Source organism: Loxodonta africana, chromosome 17 (genome assembly GCF_030014295.1).
Source record: "Loxodonta africana isolate mLoxAfr1 chromosome 17, mLoxAfr1.hap2, whole genome shotgun sequence".
Lineage (NCBI taxonomy): Eukaryota > Metazoa > Chordata > Mammalia > Proboscidea > Elephantidae > Loxodonta > Loxodonta africana.
Window position 1 is genome coordinate 1,876,173 of NC_087358.1, and position 15,505 is coordinate 1,891,677.

The 15,505-nt window shown below is 39.5% G+C and overlaps 1 protein-coding gene across 5 annotated transcripts in view; it reads right to left on the reverse strand.

Annotated features, from left to right (window-relative positions):
* Positions 1 to 15,505, reverse strand: part of NBEA (neurobeachin) — a 914,947-nt gene that overhangs the window by 466,383 nt on the left and 433,059 nt on the right. For all 5 annotated transcript variants that reach the window (XM_064269920.1, XM_064269919.1, XM_064269917.1 and 2 more), the window contains one exon: positions 14,493 to 14,554. In XM_064269920.1, the coding sequence (XP_064125990.1) occupies positions 14,493 to 14,554 (62 nt within the window). The remainder of the gene's footprint in view (positions 1 to 14,492; positions 14,555 to 15,505) is intronic.

The following is a 15,505-nucleotide window of genomic DNA, read 5'->3' on the forward strand; positions in this document are numbered from 1 at the left end:
GGAATACCAATTGAGATGTTTCAACAAATAGATGCTCACTTTTCTATGCCAAACCCTGGTGGCGTAGAGGTTAAGTGCTACGGCTGCTAACCAAAAGTTTGGCATTTCAAATTTACCAGGTGTTCCTTGGAAACTCTGTGGGGCAGTTCTTCTCTGTCCTATAGCGTCGCTGTGAGTTGGAATCGACTCGATGATAATGGATAATGGGTTTCTTCTATGCCAAGAAATTTGGAAAACTGCTACCTGGCCAACCGGCTGGAAGAGATCCATAATTGTACCCAATCCAAAGAAAGGTGATCCAGCCGAATGAGGAAATTATCCAGCAAAATCATTAATATTAACCCACTGCCGTCGAGTTGATTCCGACTCATAGCGACCCTATAGGACAGAGTAGAACTGCCCTATAGAGTTTCCAAGGAGCGCCTGGCGGATTTGAACTGCCGAGCCCTTGGTTAGCAGCCATAGCACTTAACCACTACTCCACCAGGGTTTCCTATCATTAATATTACACACAAGTAAAATTTTGCTGGAGATTATTCAAAAGCAGTTGCAGTAGTACATTGAGAAAGAACTGCCAGAAATTCAAACTGGATTCAGAAGAAGATGTGGAACAAGGGCTAGCACTGCTGATGTCAGATGGATCTTGGCTGAAGGCGGCGCATACCATAAAGATGTTTACCAGTGTTTTATTGACTATACAATCGCATTCGACTGCATGGAGCTTAACAAATTATGGATAACATTGCAAAGAATGGGAATTTCAGAACACTTACTTGTGCTCATAAGGAACTTGTACCTATACCAAGAGGCAGTCATTCAAACAGAACAAGGGGAATAATGAAGAACACTAAAGACACAAGGTAATTATGAGCCCAGGAGGCAGACAGGGCCACATAAACCAGACTACATCAGCCTGAGACCAGAAGAACTAGATGGTGCCCGGCTACAACCGATGACTGCCCTGACAGGGAACAAAATAGAGAACCCCTGAGGGAGCAGGAGAGTAGTGGGTTGCAGACCTAAAATTCTCGTACAAAGAGAAGACTTAATGGTCTGACTGAGACTAGAAGGACCCCGGGAGTCATGGTCCCCAGACCTTCTGTTAGCCCAAGACAGGGACCATTCCCAAAGCTAACTCTTCAGACAGGGCTTGGACTAGACTATGGGATAGAAAATGATACTGGTGAAGAGTGAGCTTCTTGGATCAAGTAGACACATGAGACTATGTGGGCATCTCATGTCTGGAGGGGAGACGAGAGGGAAGAGGGGGTCAGAAGCTGGCCAAATGGACACGAAAATAGAGAGTGGAGGGAAGGAGTGTGCTGTCTCATTAAGGGGAGAGCAACTAGGAGTAAATAGCAAGGTTTATATACGTTTTTGTATGAGAAACTGACTTGATTTGTAAACTTTCATTTAAAGCACAATAAAAATTAAAAAAACAAAAAACAGAACCGGGGATACTGCTTGGTTTACAGTTAGGGAAGTTGTGCATCAGGGTTGTATCCTTTCACCATTCTTATTCAATTTGTATGCCAGGCAAATAATCTGAGATGTAAGACTACATGAAGAAGAATGTGGCATTAGGACTGGTGAAGACTCACTAACAACCTGCATTATGCAGATGACACAACCTGGCTTGCCGAAAGTGAAGAGAACTTGAAACACTTACTGATGAAGATCAAAGACTTCAGCTTTCAGTATGGATTATATCTCAACATAAAGAAAACAAAAATCCTCACAACTGGATCAATAAGCAACATCACGATAAACAGAGAAAAGACTGAAGTTGTCAAGGATTTCATTTTACTTGGATACACAATCAATGCCCATGGAAACAGTAGTCAAGAAATCAAATGACATATTGCATTGGACAAATCTTCTGCAAAAGACCTTTTTAAAGTGTTAAAAAAGGAAAGACATCACTTTAAGGACTAAGGTGTGCCTGACCCGAGCCGTGGTGTTTTCAATCACCTCTTATGCATGTGAAAGCTGGACAATGAATAAGGAAGACTGAAGAGGAATTGATACCTTTGAATTGCAGTGTTGGTGAAGAATACTGAATATACTGAATACTGAATATACCGTGGACTGCCAGAAGAACAAACAACTTTGTCTTGGAAGAAGTACAGCAAGAATGCTTCTTAGAAGCAAGGATGGTGAGACTTTGTCTCACATACTTTGGACATGTTATCAGGAGGGACCAGTCCCTGGAGAAGGATATCGTTCTTGGTTAAGTAGATGGTCAGTGAAAAGAGGAAGACCCTCAATGAGATGGAATGACACAGTGGCTGCACCAATGTGATCAAGCATAACAACTATAGTGAGGATTGTGCAGGCCGGGCAGTATTTCTTTCTGCTGTACATAGGGTCGCTATGAGTCAGAGCCAACTTGACGGAACCTAAAACAACAGAAAATATACAGATGAAATTATGCAATATATTTTTACCACTGGGTGAATGGAATGCTTTTAAAAAAGAGGAAATACTAGACATGATCCTTATTCTAAAGAAAACTGAAACATAATGGAGAAAACCACGCATTTGTCACAAGTAAGAGCATCCAATTAAAACATGTAAACAAGTACCTATATTTATGACCCGTATTTATATATCTCAAATTCTAAGGACAATGATGGAGTAACTAGAACCATATAATAATAAACCAGGAAAGCTTCATAAAAAAGAAGAGTCTGAAACAATTGGGAATATTGTGGTCAAAGAACAGTTTTGTATTTTGATTGTGGTGGTTCCTTGAACACATGGAATAAAACTGCATAGAACTATACACATGGACAAATGAATGCATGTAAAAACAATGAAATCTGAATAAGGTCCAGTTAATGGTATTGCACCCCAATATCAATTTCCTGGTTTTGATACTGTACTACGGTTACATAAAAGCAAGCTGCAGGATGGGAAAATGGGGCTCTAAGTACTATCTATCTGTAACCCCCATGTGTCTGTCAACCCCAGTTTGTTGTACGGTGGGGGCTTGTGTGTTGCTGTGATGCTGGAAGCTATGCCACCAGTATTCAGATACCAGCAGGGTCAGCCATGGAGGACAGGTTTCAGCTGAGCTTCCAGACTAAGACAGACTAGGAAGAAGGACCCAGCAGTCTACTTCTGAAAAGCATTAGCCAGTGAAAACCTTATGAATAGCAGCGGAACATTGTCTGATACAGCGCTGGAAGATGAGCCCCCCAAGGTGGAAGACAATCAAAAGATGACTGGGGAAGAGCGGCCTCCTCAAAGTAGAGTTGACATTAATGACGTGGATGGAGTAAAGCTTTTGGGACATTCATTTCCTGATGTGGCATGACTCAAAATGAGAAGAAACAGCTGCAAACATCCATTAATAATCAGAACCTGGAATGTAAGAAGTATGAATGTAGGAAAATTGGAAATCATCAAAAAGGAAACAGAACGCATAAACTTCAATATCCTAGGCATTAGTGAGCTGAAATGGACTGGTATTGGCCATTTGGAATCAGACAATCATATAGTCTACTATGCTGGGAATAAAAACTTGAAGAGGAATGATGTTGCATTCATCATCAAAAAGAACTTTTCAAGATCTATCCTGAAGTACAACACTGTCAGCGATAGGATAATATCCATATGCCTACAAGGAAGAGTAGTTAATATGACTATTATTCAAATTCACACACGAACCACTAGGGCCAAAGATGAAGAAAGAGAAGATTTTTATCAGCTGCTGCAGTCTGGAATTGATCGAATATGCAATCAAGATGCATTGACTGTTACTGGCGATTGGAATGCGAAAGTTGGAAACAAAGAAGAAGGATCAGTAGTTGGAAAATATGGCCTTGGTGATAGAAACAATGCTGGAGATCGAATGTTAGAATTTTGCAAGACCAACGACTTCTTCATTGCAAATACCTTCTTTCACCAACATAAACGGTGACTATACATATGGACCTCACCAGATGGAACACACAGAAATCAAATTGACTACACCTGTGGAAAGAGATGATGGAAAAGCTCAATGTCATCAGTCAGAGCAAGGCCTGGGGCTGACTGTGGAACAGACCATCAGTTGCCCATATGCAAGTTGAAACTGAAACTGAAGAAAATCAGAGCAAGTCCATGAGAGTCAAAGTATGACCTCGAGTATATCTCACCTGAATTTAGAGACCATCTCAAGAATAGATTTGACTCACTGAACACTAGTGACTGCAAACCAGATGAGTTGTGGAATGACATCAAGGACATCATCCATGAAGAAAGCAAGAGGTCACTGAAAAGACAGGAAAGAAAGAAAAGACCAAGACGGATGTCAGAGGAGCCTCTGAAACTTGCCCACGAACGTTTAGCAGCTAAAGCAAAAGGAAGAATTGGTGAAGTAAAAGAACTGAACAGAAGATTTCAAAGGGTGGCTCGAGAAGAGAAAGTAAAGTATTATAACGACATGTGCAAAGAGCTGGAGATGGAAAACCAAAAGGGAAGAACAAACTCAGCATTTCTCAAGCTGAAAGAACTGAAGAAAAAATTCAAGCTCAAGTTGCAATAGTGAAGGATTCCACGGGAAAAACATTAAACGACACAGAAAGCATCAAAAGAAGATGGAAGGAATACACAGAGTTATTACACCAAAAAGAATTAGTCGATATTCAACCATTTCAAGAGGTGGCATATGATCAGGAACCAATGGTACTGAAGGAAGGAGTCCAACCTACTCTGAAGGGACTGGTGAAAAAGAAGGCTCCAGAAATTGATAGAATATCAATTGAGATGTTTCAACAAACAGATGCAACGCTGGAAGTGCTCACTCGTCTATGCCCAGAAATATGGAGGACAGCTTGCTGGCCAACTTACTGAAAGAGATCCATATTATGCCTGTTCCCAAGAAAGGTGATCCAACCGAATGTGGAAATTATAGAACAGTATCATTAATATCCCACGCAAGCAAAATTTTGCTGAAGATCATTCAAAAATGGCTGCAGCAGCATATCGACAGGGAACTGCCAGAAAATCAGGCCTGTTTCAGAAGAGGACGTGGAACCAGGGATATCATTGCTGATGTCAGATGGATCCTGGCTGAAAGCAGAGAATACCAGAAGGATGTTTACCTGTGTTTTATTGACTATGCAAAGGCATTCGGCTGTGTGGATGATAACAAACTATGGATAACACTGCGAAGAATGGGAATTCCAGAACACTTAATTGTGCTCATGAGGAAACTTTGCATAGATCAAGAGGCAGTTGTTTGTACAGAATAAGGGGATACTGATTGGTTTAAAGTCAGGAAAGGTGCGTGTCAGGGTTGTATTTGTTCACCATACCTATTTAATCTGTATGCTGAACAAATAATAGGAGAAGCTGGGCTATATGAAGAAGAACGGAGAATCAAGATTGGAGGAAGACTCATTAAAAACCTGCGTTATGCAGATGACACAACCTTGCTTGCTGAAAGTGAAGAGGACTTGAAGCACTTACTAATGAAGATCAAAGACTACAGCCTTCAATATGGATTACACCTCAACATAAAGAAACAAAAATCCTCACAACTGGACCAATGAGCAACATCATGATAAATGGAGAAAAGATTGAAGTTGTCAAGGATTTCATCTTACTTGGATCCACAATCAACAGCCATGGAAGCAGCAGTCAAGAAATCAAAAGGCGCACTGCATTGGGCAAATCCGCTGCAAAGGACCTCTTCAAAGTGTTGAAGAGCAAAGATGTCACCCTGAAGACTAAGGTGCGCCTGACCCAAGCCATGGTATTTTCAATCACATGATGTGCATGTGAAAGCTGGACAATGGATAAGGAAGACCGAAGAAGAGTTGATGCCTTTGAATTGTGGTGTTGGCAAAGAATATTGAATATACCAGGGACTGCCAAAAGAACGAACAAATCCGTCTTGGAAGAAGTGCAGCCAGAATGCTCCTTAGAGGCAAGGATGGCGAGACTGTGTCTTACATACTTTGGACATGTTGTCAGGAGGGATGAGTCCCTGGAAAAGGACATCATGCTTGGCAAAGTACAGGGTCAGCGGAAAAAAGGAAGACCCTCAACAAGGTGGATTGACACAGTGGCTGCAACAATGAGCTCAAGCATAACAATGATTGTAAGGATGGTGCAGGACTGGGCAGTTTTTCGTTCTGTTGTGCACAGAGTCGCTATGAGTCGGAACCAACTCGACTGCACCTAACAACAACATCAATCTGTAATTATTTAAAAACAACAAAAACCACAGAAAAATCATCGTGAGGAAATTTGAAATGGAAAAAAAGAGGAGACAGAAATCTACTTAGCACATACTAAATTATGCTATAAGACAAAAGGAGAAAAATCCGTCAAAAACCAAAAAGGAATGTGTAATTATGGTAGTTGTTGCTGTATAAGAGCACTTTAAATCTGAGGCTCCTGGCATGACTGAAGTGGCTGATAAAGGTCTGAATCAAACTCCCCTTTTACCCTAGATCTCTGCTTCTGCTTTCAGGATATGTACACCCTACCCCTTTGAATGGAAACCCTGGTGGTGGAGTGGTTAAGCGCTACAGCTGCTAACCAAAAGGTTGGCAGTTCGAATCCACCAGGCGCTCCTTGGAAACCCTGTGGGGCAGTTCTACTTTGTCCTATGGGGTCTCTATGAGTGGGAATCACCCTGACAGCAGTAGGTTTGGTGATTTACCCCCTTGAATGAACAAGTATGTGGTTATGCTTACTTAAGAATGCGATAAAATGTTGTTTTCAGAAACAATGCTTGTAGACAAAGATATAGTTTATGGTTAAGCAAGTGATAAGAATGTTCCAGAAAAGGAATGGTGAGAATGTTCCCAAAAAAGATATTTATGTAAGATTATTTTCAGGAAATTGCTTATGCAGTTTGCCCCCAAAAAGTCTATGATGGAAAACAGATTAACCAATACTGTAAAAGGGTTGCCTGTGACTCACGTGTAACCCCAGCCCTCCCGTGTAAAAATCCCTCTCCCCTTCTGGACTTTGGAGCGCTTGGTGTTTTACCAAGTGTTGCCCCAGCTTCAACTGTAATAAATGCTCAGTAAAACTATCATTTTTTTCCTTACAGAGTTCTTGTTATTTAACACTTTGATGTTGTTGTTAGATGCCATCAAGTCGACCCCTAACTTATGGTGACTGCACGTACAACAGGACAAACTGTTGTGACCCACAGGGTTTTCACTGGCTGATTTTCAGAAGTAGAGCACCAGGCCTTTCTTCCTAGTCCCTCTTAGTCTGGAGGCTCCACTGAAACCTGTTCAGCATCATGTCAACACACAAGCCTCCACTGAGAGACGGGTGGTGCTGGGCATGAAGAGTATTGGCTGGGAATCAAACCTGCGTCTTTCGCATAGAAAGGGAGAATTCTATCACGGAGCCACCACTGTCCTCATGATAGTGGTAAGGCTGTGAACTATACACATACTGTTTTGGGTATTTTTCAAAGTTGTTGTAATGTACCTGAAGAATTTCAATAATATACACATAGAAAAGCAGGATAGAGGGAAAAGAAACCAAAATAATTGAGAAGAAAGGAAAGGCATGGATTTCACAGAAAAGTATGGAAGGGGGCTTTAGGTCAGGGGGTTGACCTCAATGTCAGGACAATCTTTTTACCTCTGAATATGCCACATTCCTTCTCCTCTACCACAGGAATTGTAGCACTCTCAAAAATGATCCTCTATGTGGCCAAGTCTTGTTCCTTTTTGCTTCAAATTGATTAGAATTATGAGAAGGCAGTCATGAGGAAAAGGAGAACCATATTTTCCTTTATATTTTACCATTTTCACACAGATGAGCTCAAAGCTTTTCATCATCATCAGTTTCCACCTCTGTTCACGATAAAGGTTGAATACGAACTAATTAACAGTCAAGGATACATGTGTTACATGGTGTGTGAGTATCACGTGTGTTATATGATGTACAAGTATCACGTGTGTTATATGATGTATGAGTACGTGTGTTATATCATGTATGAGTATCACATGTGTTATATGATGTATCACGTGTGTTATATCATATATGAGTACATGTGTTATATTATGTATGAGTATCACATGTGTTATATGATGTATATCACATGTGTTATATGATGCATCACATGTTATATGATGTGTATCACATGTGTTATATGATGCATGAGTATCATACCTGTTATATGTTGCATAGAAAAAAAACAGCATTTCATTACATAAAATGGTTGGCTCAAAATCAATTCTACACACCAACTTCTCCAGGTGTCGAAATAAAAGAAACCAACAAAGACTTCATAGAAATGATAAAAATTAGCTTGAACTATATGCTCTATCTATAAATCTCTGATTAAGTTTTCGTATAGGGACGCCATTAATTATTGAGTAGATAACAAGTATTTGAGTCTGACCTTCTGTTGCAAGTTGTTCTGTGGGCATTCTCTCCCCAGGTCCATTAAAAGAAAATTTCTGAGTATTTCCTAATCATAATCTCTTTCTATTTATCTTGAAATGTCTAACTTTCACTACATCACTTTCTCCACATTTCCTAGTTATTTAAAATCTTTCCTGTGATCCAAGTTGGCAATAATCTTTATGAATCCCCACATTTTGGGCCTTGTGTTTAACTTTTATTTATATTTAAAACGTATCACAAATTTTATGGCAAGAATGATGATATCATCACAGCATCTCCAAATGAGAATGCCAGGATTGATCCTTTGATGTGAAGTAGGCTCACAGGTGAGAGTCAGGGCCAGGCATCTATCTCCCAGAGGCAAAGGCAGGGTTTGCTGGATACCCAGGAGTGGCATAGTGGCTTGCCCATTCTAAAAGTGGAGGCAGAACCTAAAAAGTCCATGGCTGTGCAGTACCAGGTACTGTTTACATGTTAGAAAGTTTCTTAACAACCTCAACTCTATACCAGTAACATAATACAATATTTGATATACAAAATTACTTTTAACTAAGGCATTGTTTCATGAATTGCCTGGAAATGGGTAATATACTGCTTAACTGAATAAATATACTGTGTTGTTGCTTAATCTGTGACATGCTCCAAATGAGGCTGGTCACTGGCCTGAGCGTGAAGCTGACTGGCCTTTGCTCAGACTGCCTCTGTGGCCTGGATTCTCCTCCCCAGTTCATACGATGATAGAAAACCAACTAGATTCAGGGTCCGTCTGTAGTTCCTAGCAATGACACCTGCTACGTTAATCTTACTGTTGGATCATCTATTTTATAAATCATACCAAGGTAACACTTTATGATACTTCTTTTAAGATATCATGGCAAAAAAAAATTTTTTTTTTTTTTTATTGTGCTTTAGATGAAGGTTTACAGAACAAACTAGTTTCCCCTGCCTTCTAGTCTTTGCTCCTGGGCTGGCGTGCCCCTTTAGTCTCGCTTTGTTTTATGGGCCTGTCTAATCTTTGGCTGAATGGTGAACCTCAGGAGTGACTTCATGACTGAGCTGAAAGGGTGCCCGGGGGCCATACTCTCGGGGTTTCTCTAGTCTCTGTCAGGCCATTAAGTCTGGTCTTTTTTTGTGAGTCAGAATTTTGTTCTATACTTTTCTCCAGCTCTGTCCAGGACCCTCTATTGTGATCTCTGTCAGAGCAGTCAGTAGGGGCAGCTGGGCACCATCTAGCTATACTGGACTCAGTCTGGTGGAGACCATGGTAGATGTGGTCTATTGGTCCTTTGGACTAATCTTTTCTTTGTGTCTTTAGCTTTCTTCATTCTCCCTTGCTCCTTAAGAGGTGAGACCAGTGGAGTACCTTAGATGGCTGCTCACAAGCTTTTAAGACCCCAGACGCTACTCACCAAAGTAGAATGTAGAACGTTTTCTTTATAAACTATGTTATGTCATGGTAGAATTTTTTTATTGTTCTTTGTTTATTTCAAGTGCTGCTGTATAACTAAGAAGTTCCATATATATCACACTGGATTCCTTGAGCCACAAAAGATTGTACCAACAAGTCTTTGGTAGCCATCTCAATGCTAAAGCATAGTAAAAAAAAAAGAAAATGTATAGTAGTCACTGAATAAATAACTATCGACTTAAATGTAAAGTAATTTCATAATGATAATAAGAAATTTATGATATTTCCACAGATGTTAGAGAAACCATCTGGTTCATCCCTAGTTTTCTTATATTTACAATCTTCCTAGTATATACATCAAAAAGTACACACATCTAATAAGGAGTAGAGGAGAGAAAAAATTACAACCAAAACTCCTTTCCATACTGAGACCTTATGAATTAACATCCTTTAGGAGGCCTTCATATTCATATTACCTGTATCTATACCTCAATCTTAGGTTTATTACATTTAGGAAAAAAAAAAAAGTATGCATTTCCCTTTGTACCATCTGACTAAACTGCATGAAATTGGAGAAAAAATAAAAGTTTTAAATGTTCAAAGGGCGAGTCATTTGAAAAGGGAACACTTCTTCAGTTGTGGTTCTTTTATAAGTGCTGTCTTTAGAAGTCTTGGGCTACAGCCTTGATCACATCAATGAAGTCACCAAAACCCTTTTTTTATTTAAGTATATGAAATACTTGAAAAAGAATAAAGTCAAACACAAACCACAAAATAATTCATGCTAGTAACTTAATACACACAGCCTAAATTAAGAGAGACTGGGGGCCTGACTAGTACTTTACGTTACTTATACATTTTTGAATTTTTAGTGAGATTGAAAATGATTTATTAAATCTGCATTTGCTTAATCAGTGCGTCAAATCTGAAAGTACTTAAATACCAAGACATTATTTTCTACGTTAAGTTTCTCATTTTAGAAAACATTTCCTATTGACAGATAAGGCATAGAAAAAAGTAAGTGACATCTGCTAAGCTTTACTTATGAAAACTTAAAGAATCCTATGGGATAACATCACTCAGTTTTTCCTGGAGTACCTCTAATGGGGACTTCCTAAAAAAAAAAAATCTGGAAATAATTAGAAACTATTAAGGTACCTAAAAAAGTTACTTGAAAACCAAATCTGCTATTCATCAAGGAACACAATAGAATCAGAATAATGTAATGGAAAATAATGTAGACATAGAGGATAATGTGAAGCGTCTCCACCGCATGTGACTGTAAAACAAAACCAACTAAAGGCTGGGAGTGAACACAGAATCGGGCCTTGATAGGTTTAAGAACCCCGTAGGAAACAATGTAACTGACATGATTAAGTGCTAATTTTGTCAAATACAATACCTGTTATTTACTTTACTTCAGTTAATTTCACTTCAAAATAATAGAAAACTATTTTTCTGAAGATGCTACTAACTGTAACATTAATACAAACTAAAAAGGAAAAAGAAGTTAATCCTTAAGTTTTTTTTTTTTTTTCCCTGTGTTATAAGATCTACATGGAAAAGAAAATTATTTGGAATACAGTAAAAAATGGTTATTGTAGAATAAATATACCATTCTCATAATGTTAACAGATTCTTAAAATCAAAAACAATATTCTGAATATAGAAGCACTTTTCAAACTTAAAATATGTTTTCCTCAGAGACCTCAAATTCCTCTGCAGGGGTGGACTTGATGGCATACCCCTTGGAGTTTAAAAGGCTCCCATATGAACTGAATTATCCTTGACATGTACCTTCAGACATCTGTAATATGATCCCATGTAAATTCAGACCATATTTAGGACACAAACCATTGGCAATAGTAAGTTTATTCTGGAGCTGAATTAAGAAGGAAAGAGAAGCTGATGACCTTAATAATCTGTACTGAAATTCCCAAAATGAAAAGCACAAAACTAGTTAACGTGCCGTAGTAAATGAAAAAAAAAAAAAATGGTGGAAAAAATGTTGCATTTTCTTTGCCTTTTTCAAGGATTAGCTACCTAGTCTCTCTTCAATAACTTACCTAAATTTGGAAAAGGGAAAACAGATTTTAAGCTATTAAGTAAACTGGAAAATTCCGTTTGCATTGAAAACCAATTTCAACCAAGAATTAACTCAGAGTGTGGTAATCTTTGTTGCATTTACCACTGGGCGGGGGGGCGGTATATATATATAGAGAGAGAGAGAGAGAGCATCAAGACAGTTATCGGAGTTTCAACCATTTTAGGAGTACTGACACTGAGCAGCATAGTCACATGCAGCTACCAATACCTCTACAGAGGGCCGGCTGTAAAATAATACAAAAAGAAGACAACTCAGAAATCTGCTGCTTTAAAGATTCATCAGGCTGGTCTTCTGCCTTGCCACAAAGCAGCCTACAGAGCAGGGCTAATTCTACAGGGAACCGTTCCTGCATGGAAGAGATGCATTAAGGCCGGCAGGAAAGAACCCTGCTTGGAGAGTGCTTGCCTAAGCACTCTGAATCATTAACAGGCTTCTCTCTTTCAGAGGCCAGCTACTGCTGTGGTTGCCTCCTAATGGGTGACATGGCCTATGAATCACCTTGAATCTGAGCAGTAGAGAAAAATGGCAGATAGTGTTTTTACACAAGGTAAGCAACTGATGATCTACAAAGCTGGCTTCATAAACTGCAGCTTAATTTCACAGCAGACATTGTGAGTCCTCCCGCCCAATTCAATCTGATTAAAGGAGGATTACTCATTTGTTTCTTTAAACATATTTTATGGAAATCGATGTTTTAGTTTATAGAAAATAAAAAAAAACGATTGGGGTTATTCTTTTGTAAACGTGTATTTTTAAGTCACTTTAATGACATACATTAATCAATTAACCCCTTAAATTTTTTAAACACACTGAATTATTTAAAAACTCAACTTAAAAATCAAACTGAGAGGCATATTTATAACATTGCTTCACTGGAACATTGCAAGAAAGTGCACTGCATAGAGAGCTTCAATTTCTCACTCTTCCTCTCAATCAATATCTGAGGCAAAGTTTCATCTCTAGGGCCCTTAATGGCAGGAATTCCTGGAGCCAGAAAATGAGTAATGTTAGACCTATGATTAGATGATGAGGCCATCAAGACACTAGACCCCAAAGCTACATTCCTCTCTACTCTCTGAGCTGCAGTGAAAGCCGGGGCTAAGGAAGAAGGAACTGTAGGGTATTTCTCTCCTTAAAAGCATTTTTTTTTTTTATTTTAGTGTGCAATATTGTGAGCCTACAAGGTCCACAGTAGATCTCTCAGAGTGTTTCTTGAACTCAGAACTTGAACATTAGATAAACCTTGCAGGGATGTCATTTTAACTTCTTCCTTTTTAATATTCTTCCTGGCTAAAAAGAGGGAAATGGACCCAATGACGTCCTTACGAATATATTCTTGAAGAAAGTAAGCCCGAAGACTGGAAACCAACAGGTAAGTTGTTTCATCTGTTTTTGCCGTTGCTTTAAAGGATCACTTGCATGCCTATCATCGCTTGAGACTCAGCTGTGGTTTTAGGCAGATCTCAGGTCAGCAACTAGAAATGGTGTAGACGTGTTTTTATTTTTATTGCAGAAGCTGGGGACTCATTTACTGAGTGCTCACTGCAGTCTTGCCGAAGCGCTTTTCTTCACTCTGCTCTTACGGGAACTTAGGATTTACATGACAGGCAGGATCACTAGGAGATTTGACAGAGTTGGGGAGGAGAGAACATTTAGTCCCCTATTCTAGTTATCAGAAAGGCTAATGCAAAGGCTTTTCATTCCCGTAATTGCTGAGGAGGATGAGTAACACCCAACGATTACAATTCTATTTGTAATGCTGATTACTGAAGATAAACAGCATCAGGAGACTTTGAGAATCCACCTTGACATATACAAATTACATGTAAAAAAGGGAAAGCAGCAAGTGCCACATCACAGACCCACCGCTAACGAGCTGTACGGTACCCTTTGTTCGACTACTGAGTGATGAAAACTTACTTTTCATAAGCACTAACCTAACAGAGAAGAAGAAACCATGTAACTCAAAATATAAACTCTGCTGTATTGTATTTAAAAGGTGGGCTACAAAGAGGGCTTCAAAAGATGTATAACAAAAGGACTACTCGTAGAGATAAAAAGGTGAAGAAAAGTGGAAGAACAGAAGAGTGACAGAGAAGGAGACACGAGAGCGGAAGTAGGGTAAGACTGTTTAAATATTAAACTATCTCAGTATAAGTTATTTTCTGCACCTACAGGATAGAAACGGGAGTTTTTGAAACACATAAACACATGCATAGGTACAGGCAGTCCCCGGGTTACAAATGAGATCCACTCCTGAGTGTGTCTTTTAAGTCGAATTTGTAGGTAAGTGGGAACAGGTGCACACGGTTCTTGTTTAGTCTGACTTTAGCGCAAGAAAAGGCTTGAAGCCTTTCCAGTGATTTAAAAGCTGCGCGTGCAGAAAGTGAGGTGATTGTGATGAAGAAATTGTTGCCAGTAGGGGCTGGTTCAGTGGTTTCCAAGTGAGGGCAAATTTACGTAGCATTAAAGGGCAAGTGTGAGATGTCCTCAAGGCAGACGTTTGTAACCTGGGGACTGCCTGTGTGCACGTGTGTTCTGTCATTAGCTACATTTTAAAATGCTCACATAGTTGAATAGAATCAAGCGAAGGGGGTGTCATACCTGAGAACAAAGCAGCATAACCAGCTCGACCACCGACGTGCTGGACTTCATACAAACAAGGCCTGCAACGAACAAACGTGAACACGCAGTGAGATTACAGCAATAGAAATTCACTTCCCAAGTCCATTGACGCGTACAGTTTCGACTTCCAAAAACTTTCTTTAAAATAGCACCCTGAAAATAAAATGAATGGGAAGATTCAAATATAATTCTACAGCTTTTAATTTAAAAATATTCTGATATTTAAGATGTGAAAAGTACAAAAAAATTGACAGCATGCCTGAGTTATTTCTTTGGTCAAACTATTGCTTACAAAATAAGGTATGGTTAAGGAGCCCTGGTGGCACAGTGGTTAAGTGCTTGGCTGTTAACCTAAAGGTCGGCGATTTGAACCCACCCTGCACCTCCATGGGAGAAAGATTTGGCAATCTGTTTCTGTAAAGATTCCGGCCTTGGAAACCCCATGGGGCAGCTGCACTCTGTCCTACCGTGTCACTAGGAGTCAGAGTCGACTTGATGGCAACGGGGTTTGGTTTGGGGGGTGGCTGTGAAACTGATGGGCTAGTTAGAGCTGATTTCATGCTAAGTGACATCTGTGAGGTAACTGTATTCTGGAGCAAAGAACAATAAATCTGTGCAGATCTGCCTAAATTCTCTATCAACAGGCAAAATTTGAGTGATTTATAAATAGGTGGTTCCCATAGATTGTCGGATGTTAAATCATTTTTAGAGACAATAAAAATGATTTCGTATACAGTTAACACTCGTTAAATAGTGTTGATACAATCTTCCATCGTTCGGCATCTGAACGACCTGGACAGGTGCCAGCAGAACAAGAGCTGGACGCACGTCCTGTGTGCCAAGCGCTGCGCTAAGTGCTTCTATGCACATGGTCTCATTTAATTCTCATCCCTCCAATTCTACAGCCAAGAAAGCATGAATTCTTCATCAAGATTGTTCCCAACTGCCAGATGACTGCTACGCGACATCTTATACAATAAGAAAACAGATGA